Source organism: Vitis vinifera, chromosome 19, assembly GCF_030704535.1.
Source record: "Vitis vinifera cultivar Pinot Noir 40024 chromosome 19, ASM3070453v1".
Lineage (NCBI taxonomy): Eukaryota > Viridiplantae > Streptophyta > Magnoliopsida > Vitales > Vitaceae > Vitis > Vitis vinifera.
The window spans coordinates 26,335,095-26,352,417 of NC_081823.1; the positions used below are offsets into that span (position 1 = coordinate 26,335,095).

Below are 17,323 nucleotides of genomic sequence, written 5' to 3' on the forward strand. Positions count from 1 at the left end.
ATTATAAGAAAATAAACAAATAAAAAAATGATAAAAAATTAAGAAAGAAATTTAGGTGGTATTTGTTTTTTTAACTTTTTGTTAAAAATCATTTAGTTTTAGAATTTAGATTGTTTGTTTTTTTACTTTTTCATGACTTATTATAAACTTTTTACTAAATAGAAAAAGTCAAAATATGTGATTTTTTTTAAATAGAAAAAATAACATAATGATTTTTTTATTTTTTAATACTTAATAAAAATAAAATACTACAAAAATAAACAATCTAATATTTAATACTATTAAGTATTAAGGTTCTATTTAGAATTAAGTAAAAATAAACACCACCTTTAAATTATTGAATAATATATTTATTTCAAGTTTTCCTCGTCTTCGTATAAGAAAAATAAAAACAATTAATTTTATATATAGATATTCGATTATAGTTTTCTAATACACATATTAAAAATAGCTAAGAAGGAAAAAGTATGTATGGAAATGACACCTAATTTTATTTTGATTTATTTATTTTATTGAAAAAAATGAGGAATCACGCTCAAGTCATGGACTCATGGCCACGCTCCAAACCACAAACCCCACATTCCTTTCAGCGACACAAACCCAATTCCTCCTCTCTCTCTCTCGGCTCCCATGGAAAGAAGACACTGAAAAACCCAAAACTCAAAACCAAAATAAATTTCAAGTGAAAATAACCATTGATTTGAGAAAAGTGAAGATGGCTTATCTTCTACCAAATCTCTCACCATCTCTACTCATCTCTTCTTCCTCCAAATCAAAACCCAATTCAATTCCCACAAAACCCATTAATTTCAATCTCTCTTCTTCTTCTTCTTCTTCTTCCACTAGTACTACTCTTACCAATCTTCAATCCTCAACACTCCAGGATGCGCAGGTTAACCTCCAAACCGCAGGTGCGCATGATAACCAGCAGCAGAACCAGCAGCAGCAGCAGAGGGATGACTTCTATGTCAACCTGGGCCTTGCTGTACGGACTCTCCGTGAGGACCTCCCTTTGCTCTTCTCCAAAGACCTTAATTATGACATTTACAGGTACTTTTCCCATCTGGGTGATTCTTTTCTGTTTGGTTGCTGATAAAATTTAGGGTTTTTGCTGAGAATGTTTGGTTTTCTTTCCAGGGATGATATAACTTTCTTAGACCCACTGAACACGTTTACTGGTATTGAGAACTATAAATTGATCTTCTGGGCATTAAGGTTTCATGGGCGGATTCTGTTTAGGGAGATTTCTCTTGAGGTTTTTAGGGTTTGGCAGCCTTCAGAGAATGTGATTTTGATTAGGTGGAACTTGAGGGGTGTCCCTAGGGTTCCATGGGAAGCTAAAGGAGAGTTTCAGGGCACATCCCGCTATAAATTGGATCGAAATGGGAAAATTTACGAACACAAAGTGGATAACTTAGCATTCAATTTCCCACAGCCGCTGAAACCGGCGGCATCAGTGTTGGATTTGGTCACTGCCTGCCCTGCAAGCCCGAATCCAACCTTCTTGTGGGGTTCGGCTGCAGACGTGTACTCGTCATCTTGGGTGGAGTTTTATAGGGCTGTGAGGGAGACATTGGATCGCCAAGAGCACAATCTTCTTGCCCAAGATGGATTGGTTACTTGTTCATAGTTAGCAATGAAAAATTGAAGATTAGTATATTGTTATGTATACAATGAACTTTAATTCATATATATGTTAGTGTATTACATCATGTATCATATATATGGGGATAGCAAAAATAATTTGGGGGAAGAATTCAGGTTTATGTACATAGGCAGGTAGGCAGGGATGCTGGGGAGTTCAATGTATGTCTTGCATGGGTGAAGGCAGAGGAGACAGGGTCCATTTGGTGAGCTCATACAGTTCAGATATGTATGAATACACAATCTTCAATTATTGCTAGTCATAAAGCTCTTTCTTTCCATGTTGGATTTGTTCCAAATTCTATTGCTAAGGAACATGCTTTCTCGGGTTCAAACAAGACCAGGATTGGCCTTGCATGGAGTTTACATGTTTGGCAATCAGAAGTTATAAGTTCACTCAAATTTATAGTTTCCTGCATGATATTTTAAGGTGATTTTGTCTTCTTTCTGTTCATATCATTTATTGTGAAGTGGGTTTTATAATGCGGATTTGATACGATCTTTTTCTTTTTCTGAGAAGCTGGGAAATGTTGATATTTACTTTTGAGTCATGATATCATAGAAGAAGTGAATTCACTTGGTTTTCCATGTTTGAAACACAGCTTTAAAAGAATATAATATATTGTATACTAGTTCAGCATCATGTATATTATATACAAGATGAGCCCATGAGACCATGTTTCGTTATGGTCTTTGTGATTTTAAACTCAATATTTTTTGAATCATCTCATTTCTCTCTGTTCAAGAATATTACATTTTCTTGATGCCCTATCCTCAACGTGTCTGAATGTACTCACTTGATTTATGGGGAGTCTTTCAAACTTTCAGATGGTTTTGAACAAGTTTTTACATGTCTTATTTAGTTGTTTCCATCTATGCTATCGTATTAATAAAGGTGAGTATTTGTTTGATGTAATACAAGACAGGCTTTATTTTTGATATTTTAACCAATCTCTTCCATATCTGCATGAGGAAATGAGATCGCTATTTGATTTAACATTTCTAGTGCACTCGAATTAGCTCCAATTGTCTTTGATGTTGTTTTTCCTTATCAGAATTGTCTTTTATGATGTTGGTGTCTCCATTGCTGATTGTAGAGAGAGGATGAATCCCGTGTTTTCTATCATACCAAGAATGTTGTCATAGCTTGGGTTGGTGTGCTATTGCCACATATGTTCATCATACAAGTTTATAATCATTTTACTTGATAATAGTTTATATGTTAGCTTCATTGTGTGCAATCAACATCATTGCCGGGATTATGATTTCTCTACATAAAGTGTGTATTCATGGTGCCTTCTACCAACTATATGATACCATCAAATACGTTTTGCTTTGTGCTTTAGATTTTAGTATTTTCATAACCCTAGCATCATTTGTGTTCTTGGAATGCCTAAATACATCCTTTATTGGCTCAGGTTTTCTAGTCCTTTAATGCATCCATCCATCTCAACATCCTCATGTGGTAGTTTTTGTCTATGTGGCAATCTTCTCATGCACCTCATTAGTATTTTTTATATTAAAGTTCTCGTTTATGACGCATTATTTGGATCTAAAATGGTCATGCAAAGGTATTTTCATTATCCTAGAGGCCAGATATTATATATTCGGTTAATCTAGCAGTTAGACATTGAATGTTTAGACTTTCAAACCACAGATTATAATCATCATAACATAGCTTTATACATCAGTATAAGCAGTTAACTATTGTTAGAGCTCAGGAAGCCTGAAGGCAGTATACACACACATTGTTAGGGTGTGACTAAAATCCAGAATGAAGAGAAAAACACTTTCTAAAAACTTGAAAGCGCAAAGCACAACACATATTGGGGGAGGAAGCTACAGCGAAGTAATTTGCAAAATGTTAAGACTCATATCCTAGAAGGTAGAAAGTATCCTCCATTGCCAATTGGGGTAGCATTCATTTTCTGCAAGGGTGAAACAAAAAGATTAATTTTCTGGTATGGAGAAACAAAATGAGCAGTAGGACATAGGATTCTAGACTTGTTACCAGTGTCATAATATGTTGAACATATTTACGGAGCTAAAAACAAAGAGAACAAATCCAACTTTGGTAAGAGTTAACGAGGAAGCCTATTCAAGGGTGTTATAGCAGCAACACCACTTTGATCAGGCCTCATGTATTTCTCGTATGTGACTTTCAACTGCCCTGTTCTAGCAGCTTTTTGAAACTTTAAGATCATCTCAGCACAGTCCCTGAAACAACCAAACAAGCATAATTAAAATTTGTTATGTAGTTAAAACTGCAAAAGAACATAAAAATCTTCAAAAGATTGTACCTGATTTGAGATTCTTCATAGCGTGCATGCTTGTGAAGCAATGGGGTCCATGCAGGGGCCCTTTGTAAGGTGCACCTCGCAAGATAGATAGCTGATGCACATAGCAATGAGGGCTTGTACTTCAAAGCCTCGTATTCAACCAAGCACAGCTCAATGAGGTAGAATGCTAGATGTTCAAGCTGAATCCAGAAAGCAACACAAAGTGTTAGCAGATTGGGGACTATGATCAAGTCCAATCCAGGCAGAAACATTAGCCACCAAAATATCAATTCAATTGCATAAAATACATCTACCCAGATCAGGAGTTTGTTGAATATGGATGTTTGTCATATGTTAATATTTTCAGATAATCAAATCTTTTAAAAAGCCTAGAACCTAGAGCCTGAGATTTTGAGAAGAGAAATGTTGCTATATACCCTTTTGTCCGACTGAGCAGCCTTCAGAAACCTCATCATGAAAACATATGGTGTAGGTACATTCAGACGGAATTTCAACTTATTAAGAACAACCTTCTCCTGAAAAGAGAAGATAACACAAAGCATTAATCCAAGAAAGTGAAACTAAAAGGCCACTGTCCACTTATTGTGAACAGCCTACCCCTGAAAAGAGAAGATAACACATGGCCTTAGTCCAAGAAAGTAAAACTGAAAGGCCACTGTCTACCTAATTGTAAGGTCGTATATACCAAGGCAGGGGTAGAAATGCAGGCACCACTAATACATGTTCTGCCAGAGGATTCTAAACAGTAATCTTAGCTCAGCATATTGCAGGCATATTATTCAACAACCTAAACTTTTAGGTCAATAGGTAACTTAATATGATATAAAACTTTGGTTAACTTGGGAGTTTCGAATCAAAGAACGAGTCTCTCTTACTAATATTTATCCCCCATCTGTCTACAACCTGTGAGATTTGCCTCTTAACTTAACTAGTAAAAAGGGATAGCTTTTTAGAGCAGAAGATAAACAAGTGCAAGGGGAAGAACATCTTGAATTTAGTTTCCCTCAGTCCTACCATAGTTTCTAAAACCCCCACCCCTCCAAGGTCAAATTCAGTACTCCTAAAGGGGTTCGAGAAAATGCACGTGCATACCATTCCAAGCATCTGGTCTCTTGTGTATGACTCTGCTGAAATGCTAATCAAATCTTTAACCTGTACCAGACGAAACATGAAAATGAAGTGAACACAGAGCTTGGAAAGATCATGTCAAATTTAGATATAAACTATAAGGGTTGAATAAATAATTAGCTACCCTTGGATGCCAAAAGTCCTCATACTTAGATGCCAGCAAGAGTGCGGTAAGGCCAACCAATTGCATGTCATTCTTCTTAATTGGCACCAGAGAGAGATATCGATCAAACAAAGTGACCATGAGATAAAGTGTTTCTTGCATCAATTCAAATTTGTAGTGTACCTGTAACCATGGTGGCAACATACAACTTTAGAACATAAAAGGAGCAAGGTTGTAGTGGCCTGATGAGCAACACAGAGAAAACAAAGAGAGAATGCAAAAATAGAGAAAGGTGCAGCAGCAGGCAACAGAAAAGGAAAAAGTAAAAAAGAAACGCACTTCAATTAGCCAATTGATCAATATGCCCCGCATCTGAGGTGTGATGTCTGACTGAATTGACATATAATTTTGCATGGATGGATTCTGCGCCTGCAACTACAAGTCATTTTTTGCAAAAAGCAAATTGATTAACAGCAATACTAACAGGAATGAAGACATGGGCATATCAGGCATTAAACAAGGTAGAATATCATCTTATGACTGGAAATCCAGGGTGAATTGTACACAAGGAAGATTCACACAACTCTACAATAGAATTCTAGAAGCAAGAAAAAGATTCACTTGAATTATATATGAAATTATTAGCATAAGCTAATGACAGTTAATCTTTTTGTTGGAAGGCATCAGGAGATCTGCCCTTCACATACTTACTTCAATCTCTAGTAAATAATCATCTCTTTTTAAAGGAAAAAGATGCCCTCAGTTATATCCATGGCAGACCAATTTCTCTGTTCCAAAATATCCTAAATTAAAACCAAAAGGGTAAATGATGATCTAATGGCCCTCCCATTTTCAGTTGTATATTGCAGGACCCACCAGTACTAAATAGATAATACTTCAATAATTAAATAGCCAACATAAAAAGTGTATAATGGCCTAAGTCCTAACATCCATAGCCAACACAATGAAGAAAATATTGCGTTGTCAGTTTCAAAAAATAGATCTTTATTGTGTCAAGATGATTGAATAATGATGACCTTCTAATCTACTAAAAAGGGACTAAATTTCTCTTTTGTGCCGGATTTAACTATTTATCATTTTAATAGATAAATAAATAACCAAGCTATAATAGTTGATCCCTCTCTCTCTCTCTCTCTCTCTCTATGTTATAATTTAACTTTAATACATTTTGTAGCAAGTCATTGTTGAGGCAATCGAGTCAAACACAACTATTGTCAATAAGCTAAGCTCACTGAATTTTGTGAACTAAGTGAACATACTGAAATCCATCATATGACACAATTGGAAAGGCAGAAACGCTAAATTGTCATTTCTAACATCAATGATGTAGATAGAAACAAAATCCCTTAAAATTTATTGGTTTTATTTCCATTTAGTATGCCAAAAGACATAGACGCATATTGAAAGGAAAGATTGCCAGCCTATTATCCTAACAAGATTGAGTTGGAACTTGGAAGCAATTAGTATAGGGAACCATTACCTCTGTAACCCAATAGTACTGGTAGATTTCTTCAACATATTCAGCAACTTCTAGGTGATTGCAATTGTCATCTATACTCGGTAACTTTTCCAGCTTCCTGAATTCACCATGCTCCTCCAATTGCTGTAAAAGAATGCCATTTAGGAAGATAATTCATAAGAAAGGAATAAAGGCACTCCTAAAATACAATAGGCCAAACCTTTGATCTTGTCATCAATGACAATGTAAAAGATCTCCTGCGATCAGATTTTCTCCTGTTATTGATATCTGAGGTATTTGTAGAAGTGCTGGCATTGCCATCAGGTGGAAGCTCTCCTTGTGCTGGTTGATAAGGACCCACGAATCCAATACTTTCGGGAAGAGAAGATGGCACTAGTTTCTCCTTGTTCTTGGATGAAATTGCTGCACCAGATATTGACTTGTCTAACACCGATGTCCGCTTGGACTTCAATGTCCTTTGAGTTTGAACATTAGAAGTCTTGACTGTGGTTCTCAAAGTAGGCTGGATTTCAATGAAGTAAAGAAAGAGTTCAAATAGCTGAAACTGGTTAAGCAAAATGAAATCTCTAGTTTTGAAATACTAGTAAGAGCTAAATGATATTGACTTTAAAAGGGACAATGAAGATCCTGTTCTAAATTGAACTTGATGGTTATAGTTGATTATTATACCTTAGTCAAAGGCATAATCATAATGCACTGTAAAGAAACACTAAGGATGACGTTAATTCACCATTTAAAAGTCGTAATAATTCCAGTGGAAGTTTAAAAAGCAACAAATAGGAATTATATTTTTGTCCAATTTCAACATACAACATGGACCAATAAAAGAGAATACCAAGAGTCTAACATAAGAAGCAGGTCATGTGATGCACAGATAAATTCCATGAAGCTATATGGTCCTAAGGCCACTGGAAAATTCACGAGCAGCTTGGAAACTCAAGCTTACACTAAAGTAATTATCCTTGTTTCACACTAATCTTTAAAAAATCCAGCAATTAAGCTTAATGAAACAAGTTCCTTTACAGCTGATTGTCTGTGGAGTCTCAGTTCCATTTGATCCTTTAGGAGAATGAAGACTTTTGGTCTTTAGGGGTTTGAGCAGTTTGAAATATTTTGCGAAAAAAGAAAGAATGTATAAATATGAGCACATATTTCAGTTAGCAGTCTGAGGTAGAAAAACCAAACATAAAGAATTCAAATAAGAAATAACGTATCAACCCCCCAAATACCAATATAAGCCAATCAGAAGTCACTTCTGCATTTAACAATACAAATCAAGGACCAGTCAATCACATCTTTATTGCTTCATTTTCCAAAGAAAAAGTGACAAAAATAACCTTGTTTGTTAATTAAACTAAATAAGTTAAACCAACTATACAACTGAGCTGTTACAATGAGATGGAGTACAATAAGCTGAAAACAATGAATGTAAGCTGTATATGATATGCATACCCTGATAGGTCTTTTTGGTATGGCATGAGCATCAACATTAGTTTGACGCCTTGAAGCCCTGGAAATGTACATGAAAATCTACTATCAATAAATAGAATCCTCAGCTTGGATCAATAAAAAATGCTGTAGTCCTAGTAAGAATTTTGCTTATAATTTAAGTAAATAACATATATGAAGGATAAATTTCCAAATGGAAGTAGTGGAAAGGATTGAGGCAGATGTAAACTCCAAACCTTGATCTTAGAGGGCTTAAAAACCAAAATCTCTACCAAAATAACCTCATGTCTCTTGTAAACTGAAACTCTTCTAAATTTGAACTCTAGACATCACTAACTAGTTATATCAACTATGAAGCTAACTGCATTCTCAAATTTGGTGCATATGTGTATGAGTAAATAATATAGAAGGGAAAAAGGAAGGTTCTAGGTATGTGTTAGTGCCAAAATATTTGGTAGCTCATAACCATGTTGGCCCTGTTTTCAGATCATCACATATAAAAATCTTATGTGACTCCTATACAAAAAGAAAACAGCATTTCTGAATGAGAAGTAATCTTAAGCAAGTCCTAAAAAAAGACAAAAAGGGATTTCCTCAATGAGAAATGTATTTTTCAGTTCTGAATATGAACTTGATTCCACATTTGGATGATCTTTTTTCTCTTTTGACATTTTTGCATCCATAGTCTCTAAAGATCAATCTGAAGCAGAAAATGGATGAATCTATTTGAGAATATGGGTTATGTGATGTGAAGCCTGTGGAAATTTATATGATGGTTTAAGACAAAACCTTGCTTTTAGAGACCTAATAAGCAAATTTATTTTCTGCTGATTGCATGTGGTTTCCTTGCATAGATGAGGCTTGTTTGAAAGGATTACACTTCTAAAGGTGTCACCCATCTCTCTTATTATGTGTCATTCACTTTTTGTGGCTTGTCTCATGGCTAATACAAGTAAGGCTGAAAATAAGGCTCATTTTTTTTGGATTGTTACTTCTAACTTTACATGGACGGTTTTTTGACACACACAAGAAACAAAGTCCTCATTAAATACTATAAGCACTGGAAAAAAAAAAGATTTAAGAACATTTGGTCCATGAATCTAGAATTCATCAGAAATTTCAGGATTCACTAGCAGAAACAACAATGAAATTTTCCCCAAAACTTAATGAGCAACTTTGATTCTTGGTGTTCCCCCTGAATGTTGAAATGTGCTCGACTCTTATTGCTTTGATCTCTAATATTAAAGTATTAGACATACAACTTACACCATATGCAAGCCAGTAAACCAAGATCCAAGTAAGTGTAAAAAATATCAAAGTCAGCTTTCATTTCACTGAAGTAATAAGAAGAATAATTAGAAATAAAATCGACCAGGGCTTTGGTTACATTTATAATTATGTGATCTTTTAAACAATTGTGGTTGTATAGTACTTACATCAATATGAAGCCATCACTTGCTCGATTTCTCAGAAGATTGGTTCTAGTGTTTCTAACTTGGGGTATCACTTTTTCACCTGCTTTAGTCTTAACTGAAGCCCACAAACAATTAGAAACATCACATTCATCAGTGCAGTTCTATGCACTGCGTTTTTGAAGAATTTCAAACCATAAAACATTGTATCTCACCCAAGAAACTGGATTTTCCTTTACCCTGCTCTGAAGTTTCAACATTTTCCTATAACCAAACAAGAAGATGAATGTTTTTTTAAAAAAAATCACAAGATCCAATGGTCATAAGAACCTATATTTAAAGAAAAAAAAAAATGAAATTACACTATGTGATCAAAATAAACCTTCTTTTCTATATTCCATTGAAAAGAGAAAGAGGCATTGTAACTATAACAACCTTTAGATCACTTCTGTCCACCTTGTTAACCCTCCTTATAACTGGTAATGACTTCCTTCAAGAAAAAAAATAAAAATAAAATTGTCATGATTAGTTATTTGTTCTTAACAAATAAACTAGACTATATTCTACAAACTCACAAACCTTGTCAATACATGAGAGAGCCTCGCAGTCCTGGCAACAAATTAGAAAAAGGAAAAAAAAAAAGGAAAGAAAAAACAATTCATTGATTAACATTTTTGTAGGTATAAGAAGAACCACAAAGTAGGTTGTGTATTCAGTTAACAGCATTAAAAGATTCAGGTACTAAACTAAAATTCTGTAAATATGAGAAAAATAATGAAGAATACCTTTGAGCATTATTAACAGATTCACGGCCCTTATCCTTGGTCATTTGGTTATTAGAAGAGGCCTTCAAATTTTTTGCACTTGCTGTTCTTTGGAATAAGGAAACATATAATGCACCATTTAATCAGAAAAAAAAAATGAAAATAAAATTTCTGAAAAATAGCAAAGTACCTCTCTTTGAAGTATTACAAACACCAGCGCCTTGACTTATATTTGTTCCCATTTTACCCTATTAAACAACAAGAAAATTGTCAGTACTTCATGGCTGCAGGCAAAGGATAAAAAAGGATGAGAACAGAGGATGCAAATATTTTGCCTTAATAACACCACTTTGGCATTCTGCTGAACACATAATAGGGTGCAAGCAATATCAGAGAGAGGGAAGAAGGGGGGAGGATGCTATGCTGTTGCATGCTCAAATTTATGTCCCTTGAAGTTGCCTTTGCTTAAGCTTTGAGAAATAAATGAATTACCAAAACCACCTTGGAATTTTTAGTTGCATCACTCTTTGTTGGTTAAGCTTCACCCTTTCCAATCGAGTAATTGTTGTCTTTTCCTTTAGCAGATTTCTGCCTCTTATACTTATTGCAATGCATGTTTCTCACCCTACTAAACATCAATTCCTTTTTTCTTATAACAAAACTTCTATTTTAAAAAATGGCTAAAGATTGAAACCCTCCCTTGAGCATCTGAATATCACTTACCCTCACTGAGATTTTGATGTCAGTAAGAGTAACTTATTTACCTGAGTTACCTTCCAATGAAAGTAACTTTAAGAGGTTGTATAACCATTTTAACCCTAATTTAAATGTTAAAATAAGGGTTAAAATGATATTTTAATTCATTATTTCTTATAATTATGTGAAAATAATAAATTATGTTGGCAATTCAGTTGCCTGAGTTAGGTACTAAGTGGCTACAATGGAAATGATTCGAATCTTTTGTCCCTTGCTAGTCAGTAACTAACAAAGAAAGATGAAAGTAGTTCGAAAAATACAAAGTGAACTTAGTATTTGGTTTCACATACCATGGAAGGTTTCCTTGATGAGGCACAAACAGTGATAGTGCCTTGACCCAGTGTAACCCTAGAAACATATAGAACAGGTGGAGTACAACACACGAATTAGCAAACATGGGATAAACAAGATGCAGATCAACAGAAAAAGAAGATACAAAAGAAATATGTAGGCAGCACAAACTATATCCTGAAACCTGTGCCAACAACAAAAAACATCTAAGTGCTGAAGCGCTGAACCCTAGAGCCATAGTATTAACAAAAAGCTCGCCAAATATTAATGAGTTCCCCTTCCAGAACCCCATTTGACAAAAAGGAAATGATCAAGTACTGAAGCTATTGAAGCACATACAAACACAGTCTATAAAAAATTTTGGCTTAGATTTTTCAAAATTTTCTTCTGGCATCACTTTCCAATTTCATATCAAGTCATTTCTCATGTTTTAAGGAGAACATGGAAATGGGAGCATATCACTTGATTCATTTCTACAAGCAGAACAGTGCACAAAGATAATGCTGGTGATGATGCTAATAACTATCAAGTGTGCATGCTAATGTCAAGTCAAATTTCTCTCACTTTTACACTCATGCACCAAAAGAGCATGTGATTTTAGAATTACAGGCTCAAGAACAAAATGTAGTCCCAAATATCAGAATTTCCCTAATTATTTCAAATGACAGCACATGACAACTTACATTAGCCAGCCTTCAATTGAAAGTTCTAAAGAAAATAATACCCTCTCCTCAAACTAAAAATTCAACAAGATCACATCTAAAAAAATGTGTCTAAATCAAAAAATTATTCAGTATTACTCACACTGATTTGGACCCGTCACGCATGCTAGTAGTGGAACAGTTTCCCTGAACATTGCTGACATCAGCCAAAGCTTTTCTTCGAACAACTGTTTTTACTAAGATGTCAGAAAATGGAAGAGAGGAAAGGTTTCTCAAAACATACAACAGTAGTTTGTGTTACAAATTTAGTCTAGTTGGGCCTTACAGGAACTATTCCGCTTGTCTTTGTCCTTCTCAAAACTCTTGAGATTCCCCTTTATATCAAAAGGAAAATAAAATGAATAAAGACTTCTAAATCATCATACTGCAAACCTTACCAAACAACTGCCAAAATCAACATATACTAAAGAAGAGTAGCAATTGAAATAACCTTTGAATCACTTGAATTGCTCTGAACAGTCCCTTTGTTGAACTGCACAGATTTCCTCCTGCAGATAAAAAAGATAACAGTTAAAAGAACACAAGTTAACAAAAAGACTCTTCTCTTCCAAGCAAAATAGCCATAATAGGGATACCTAAGGGAGACTTTTGTTCTCTTGGGTACCAGAAAATGTAAAACCTAAGATTCAAGAATTCTAACCTCCATTCTTCACCTACACTATCTTAGAACCCAATCAAAAAGGCTCTGAAAATTGTCAGTCATAAATGGTTGCTATTTGGGAATTAGAGCCCAAGAATAGCAGAATCTCCACTGGACTGAGCTTTACAAAACCAGTTAGATAAATTAAGGTGGGATATTTTTCCATTTTTTTCCAATTTTCAGTGAACAAAAACATAAAACATGAGACTCAAATTTTCATTTTCCTTTTCCTTTTCATTTCCTCTGTTTTGTCTGAAATCTATGCATTTCTAATTCAATATTTGGTTATATCACACACCTGGTTGGGATTAGGGTCTCTCTCATGGTTCTACTAAAAGAATTGAAAACACAACATTGAATTCTGAGACATCCATCAACAAAAAAAGCAAATGATAAACATCAAACCATACTTACGTGCTACTAGTACCAACAGAATCACGGGAACCTACATTAACCCTCTCATTCTCAGAATAAACCTTGAAACTTAAGCCAACTGTTTCAGAAACAGAGCATCCAATTAATACATAAGAATATAAAATTTTCTCATTAGAAAAACAATGTAAAATGTACCACTCTTGCGATTTTTTTTATCTCCTGCAACTCGACTTGGAGCTGCATTCAATTTTCCCTACATTTATGGAGAAGAAAAGTTTGATCATGATTCAAAACAGAGGAAAAGAAAAGGTATTATATAAGAATAAGAGCTGATATGTACCTTGACAGCCACCATTTTGTTTTATGCTTTTTCTTTCTCAGAATCTTCTGATGATCCAATACCCTGTAAAGCAGAAGCAACATCCAAAGTTCGGGTAGTCAATTCTTTTTTCCCTGTCTTTTCTGGGCGACCAAACAGAAATTAGGGTTCCGGGGAAATTGTGACAAAAAATTCCTCCTCTTAACTAAACAGTTTCCGTTAGTGACCTACTGGGTTAACGATCCTAGTTTCGGAACAGTTTCCATTTGTGATCTGTTTGGTTGCTGAGAAATCAAAGGAAGGGAAAAGAAAAGAAAAAAAAAAAAGTACGAATCTTGGAAACACCCATTTGAAAGGCGGGAATGTACTTACAAGTTTGTGATTTCCTGGAAACTTAAGGACAAGAAAATCTGGATTTTCTCGGCAACCAAACGGAAAAAAAAGAAAAGTTCAAATGATGATACCTTCGACTGTTTTGAATTTGCAACGTCTCTGGGAGAAGAGAGAGAATATGAAGTCCAAAAGAGCGCTTCTTTTGCTTGTTTTGAAATCCATGTCTTTTTACATTTATACCCTCTTTAAGATTCCAATTCTCCAAATTGCCAAAATGTCATATTTATATTTATTTTGTTTTATTTTGGGACAATTGTGTTTTGGACCTGGGCTCAAAAATTAAGCTTTGGTCCATATAAGTTGCATAATTGATGAAGATGATATAAAATATGAAAAGACTAATATACCCTTCAAAACTATTTTCTACCACTTTGATAAATTTTTTTTATCTTATTTTTTTTAATAATTATTCTGAAAATTTATTATTTTTAAAAAATTAAATTTTTAAAAAATATATATATATGAAAAACATATCATTTAAAAAAAATTTTGACATATTTTTAGTTATTTTTTATATACACAATTTAAAAAATATATATTTTCCAATATGTTTGATTTTTAAATAATAATAATAATAATAATAATTTATTTTTATTTTTTTAGAAAATGGTATATTTTTTTCCAAATAACTAAATTATATTAAATATTATTGAGGTTTACAAAATAAATAAAATTTAAATTAATAATTTTTTTTCGGTAAAAGTCATTTTTGAAAAGATAAAAAATTAATATCTTTTTTCTCAATTTTAACACTTTTTCTTAATCTTTGGCTTAAATAGTGAACTTATATGGACCAATCAATTGGTCCAAAACTCAATTGTCCCTTTCATTTTATTCTAAATTTGTTAGAGTAAGATAAAAGAGGGGAAAAAAAACCATTTGACTGCTCCTTTTACTTTTTCAACCTTTTTTTAGAATGTAAATACTAATTTCTTAGGTGACTAGTCTAATCGATTTTTAACCAACTGAAAGACTTAAACCAAGTTAATCGGATTTTATTAAATTAAAACTCGCTTTAGGGCACCAGAAGTGGGTACTGGGAGATGAGCTTTACCCACGTAAAGCTGCGATGTTGTAGCATGCATATATGTGAGGTATTGGAGGGCATGGTTTGCAATTAGTCTTGCATGAAGGCTAGCTGTAATGGATTAAGATGCATTTCTTCAAGAAGATCAGAGATAACATGCATCGCCAATAGACATAATGTCACCTAACATGTAATAGTAAAACAATTATGCCACATTTATTGTGATCAAGAAGCTCTAAGCTATCCAGAGAAGAATGTGGAGGAAACCAGGAGCTAGAAATACGTCCCCCAATGAGCTGTGGCTACTTGACCATCGTATATCCATGAGATTTGCAGATGAAAGGGCAACACAAATAAAATCAAATCAAAACAAAGTGTAATCCAGGATTACATCACTACGTTTATACCCAAATGTGGGCAACAGAAAAGGCAAGCAGCCTCCATGCTATGTCTGACAAGTACTTAACCAAAAATCGCTAAAATAGTAATTTTACAAGTAATTGATCGCACTAGAAAACAGTATCCATTGCATTTCCGCCTTTCTCTCCTCTTTTCGTTTCAGCTGAGCTGGATATATGATGCTTGGCTGCCCCGTTACATCAAAAGAACTTTTATATTGTAATACTGAAAATTTGAAGTTCTGCTCAAGTCTCTTCAAATAAGGATCAATATCATTCTTTAAACTAACTGAACAAATCAAGACCTCGATTAGGGTCAAACAACATCAATCTAGGAGCGCATAAGCCAAGTGATTCCCTTGAGATTTGGGATTTTTTTTTTTTTTTTGGTTCTTTCTGTTTCGCTTTTTAAAACAAATGAATTCAATTGATTTACTAGTTGCCTTCAAAATAAGAATTCAAAATGCAATCACATCCGCCAATACACAACCCCTCACATGGAAAACCTTTTCACAAGACCAAACACCATGATCTTCAATTAGCCACTTAAAAACCCAATAATCAAATATACTGAACAACAAAAGCTTCTTGTCCCACAACAAAGCAATAGATCAATCTTTGACCTACTTTTCTCGTGTCACACCTTTGCAATCAGTTCTTAATTCCTTCAACAACATAGATTTATTACTAGTAATTATTATTTTAGTGTAGCCTCTACCAAGGTTCTCCCCATTTAGTTGAAAATATGGACGCCTAACCCTCAAATATAGAAATATTCTATCCTATGATGTCATTTTTAGTTAGGCATGATACCCTTGCACATTATATTCAATAAGATATGTTATATTATACTTATACAGGTTTGAAAAATAAATAAAAAAATGAAAAGGAAAATTTGTTTTCTCAGACTTTATGAGAAGCATTCTAGCGAAGAAATGGGTACAATTCCGAACCAGAGATTTTGATGATTTCCTTAGCTTGTTGAAGGGGTCCTATTCTTCTAGGTGATAAAAATTTGTTTTAACTTGTTTATTTTATGTTTTAATTTATTAATTTTATATTCTCTCTTTTTAACTTAAATTTGCTATTGTATGCAGACGAAGGATGCTCAGCTTACCTCTACACCCCATATTTTTGAGGCCTTTTGGAAAACTTTTTTATCGGTTGGTTGTCCATGATATTCTCAATTTTAAGGGTACGATTGGTGAAATTGCCTTGGCAAAGATGTATAAGTGGACTCATCAGCGGGACTGGACTTGATATGTGCCTGATGAAGGTCGATTTTTTGATATATTGCATAGATTGCAAATGTATCAGACAATGTACAGACATTTATAAGATACGGTCAAAATGTAGTCACCCATGCTAATCAGGTTGGTATAAATTTTTAAATCTCAAGTTTTATATTATGTTCTTAGTTGTAATTAACTTAGTTAAATGCTTTTATTTTTATTTTTTATGGTATAGGGCGCTACTAAAAGCAGGAAGTTGGCCTTATCCCATGCTAATTAGGTTGGTATAAATTTTTAAATCTCAAGATTTATATTATGGCGCTTGTAAAAGGAGGAAGTTGGCCTCATAGACCAAGCCGAATACATGGATTGAGGACACTATGGAGGAGGTTGTTGCTCACCTCGACAAGATATGGTCGGGGTTTCTCAATTCCATTCATAGGATTTATAGCAAGCATGACATTACCATTCCAGTTGATGACTAGTAAGTTTCGTTTTATTATTATTTATTTAAAAATTTTATTCTAATTTGATACTTATTAATATTACTAGTTTTTTTTAGGGTGGATGGAGTAGTCCACTTATTACTGTTTTTTTGTACATAGGAATCTTAATGCAATTTCAGTACTTTTTACTAGTTCAAATGAAAATTTAGCATTTTGTTCCATATATTCATTTATGAGAATGTAGAGTTTTCTCATTGTAAACATAGGGAAACTGTTGGTAGTGTTGGTCTTTTAAGTAAATATTTTTTCAGAAGAATAATTTGGACCGGTGATAATGAAATCCAAAACATCTGCCTTGTACACTGCTTCAATTGGCACTGCACCAAGAGCCACCTGACTATTTTGTGAGGCCGCATGAGAGGA

General features: G+C 34.0%; 2 protein-coding genes across 3 annotated transcripts; one reads left to right on the forward strand and one right to left on the reverse strand.

Annotated features, from left to right (window-relative positions):
• The first annotated feature begins 509 nt into the window (after positions 1-509).
• On the forward strand, positions 510-1,925 carry LOC100243255 (uncharacterized). Its single transcript, XM_002263971.5, has 2 exons — positions 510-1,050; positions 1,138-1,925. Exons 1-2 carry the CDS (start codon positions 551-553, stop codon positions 1,628-1,630), a joined length of 993 nt encoding a protein of 330 aa, XP_002264007.2. The 5' UTR covers positions 510-550; the 3' UTR covers positions 1,631-1,925.
• A 1,363-nt stretch (positions 1,926-3,288) lies between these two features.
• LOC100260352 (putative cyclin-B3-1) lies at positions 3,289-13,941 on the reverse strand. 2 transcript variants are annotated; one of them, XM_010646806.3, is made up of 24 exons: positions 13,869-13,941; positions 13,426-13,488; positions 13,281-13,338; positions 13,125-13,203; positions 12,501-12,558; positions 12,336-12,384; positions 12,153-12,237; positions 11,348-11,405; positions 10,492-10,549; positions 10,323-10,404; positions 10,117-10,146; positions 9,973-10,027; positions 9,753-9,801; positions 9,562-9,655; positions 8,129-8,186; positions 6,876-7,178; positions 6,677-6,799; positions 5,515-5,610; positions 5,197-5,358; positions 5,037-5,096; positions 4,361-4,459; positions 3,945-4,123; positions 3,656-3,861; positions 3,289-3,572 (listed from the first exon to the last, which is right to left on the reverse strand). In XM_010646806.3, exons 2-23 carry the CDS (start codon positions 13,438-13,440, stop codon positions 3,726-3,728), a joined length of 1,986 nt encoding a protein of 661 aa, XP_010645108.1. In that variant the 5' UTR covers positions 13,441-13,488; positions 13,869-13,941; the 3' UTR covers positions 3,289-3,572; positions 3,656-3,725. The 2 variants fall into 2 exon arrangements, with proteins under 2 accessions (XP_010645108.1, XP_010645107.1); XM_010646805.3 differs by having other exon boundaries at positions 13,777-13,892.
• Between the last annotated feature and the right edge of the window lie 3,382 nt (positions 13,942-17,323).

Bases quoted from the DNA above. Each gene is read 5' to 3' on its own strand.
- LOC100243255 (XM_002263971.5), top strand. From the start codon at position 551: ATGGCCACGCTCCAAACCACAAACCCCACATTCCTTTCAGCGACACAA. The intron at 1,051-1,137 runs GTACTTTTCCCA...TTTTCTTTCCAG, and splicing joins CTTAATTATGACATTTACAG to GGATGATATAACTTTCTTAG.
- LOC100260352 (XM_010646806.3), bottom strand. The intron at 10,550-11,347 runs GTATGTGAAACC...GTTGTTTAATAG, and splicing joins CATCAAGGAAACCTTCCATG to GGTAAAATGGGAACAAATAT. The intron at 10,147-10,322 runs GTATTCTTCATT...ATTTGTTGCCAG, and splicing joins TCTGTTAATAATGCTCAAAG to GACTGCGAGGCTCTCTCATG.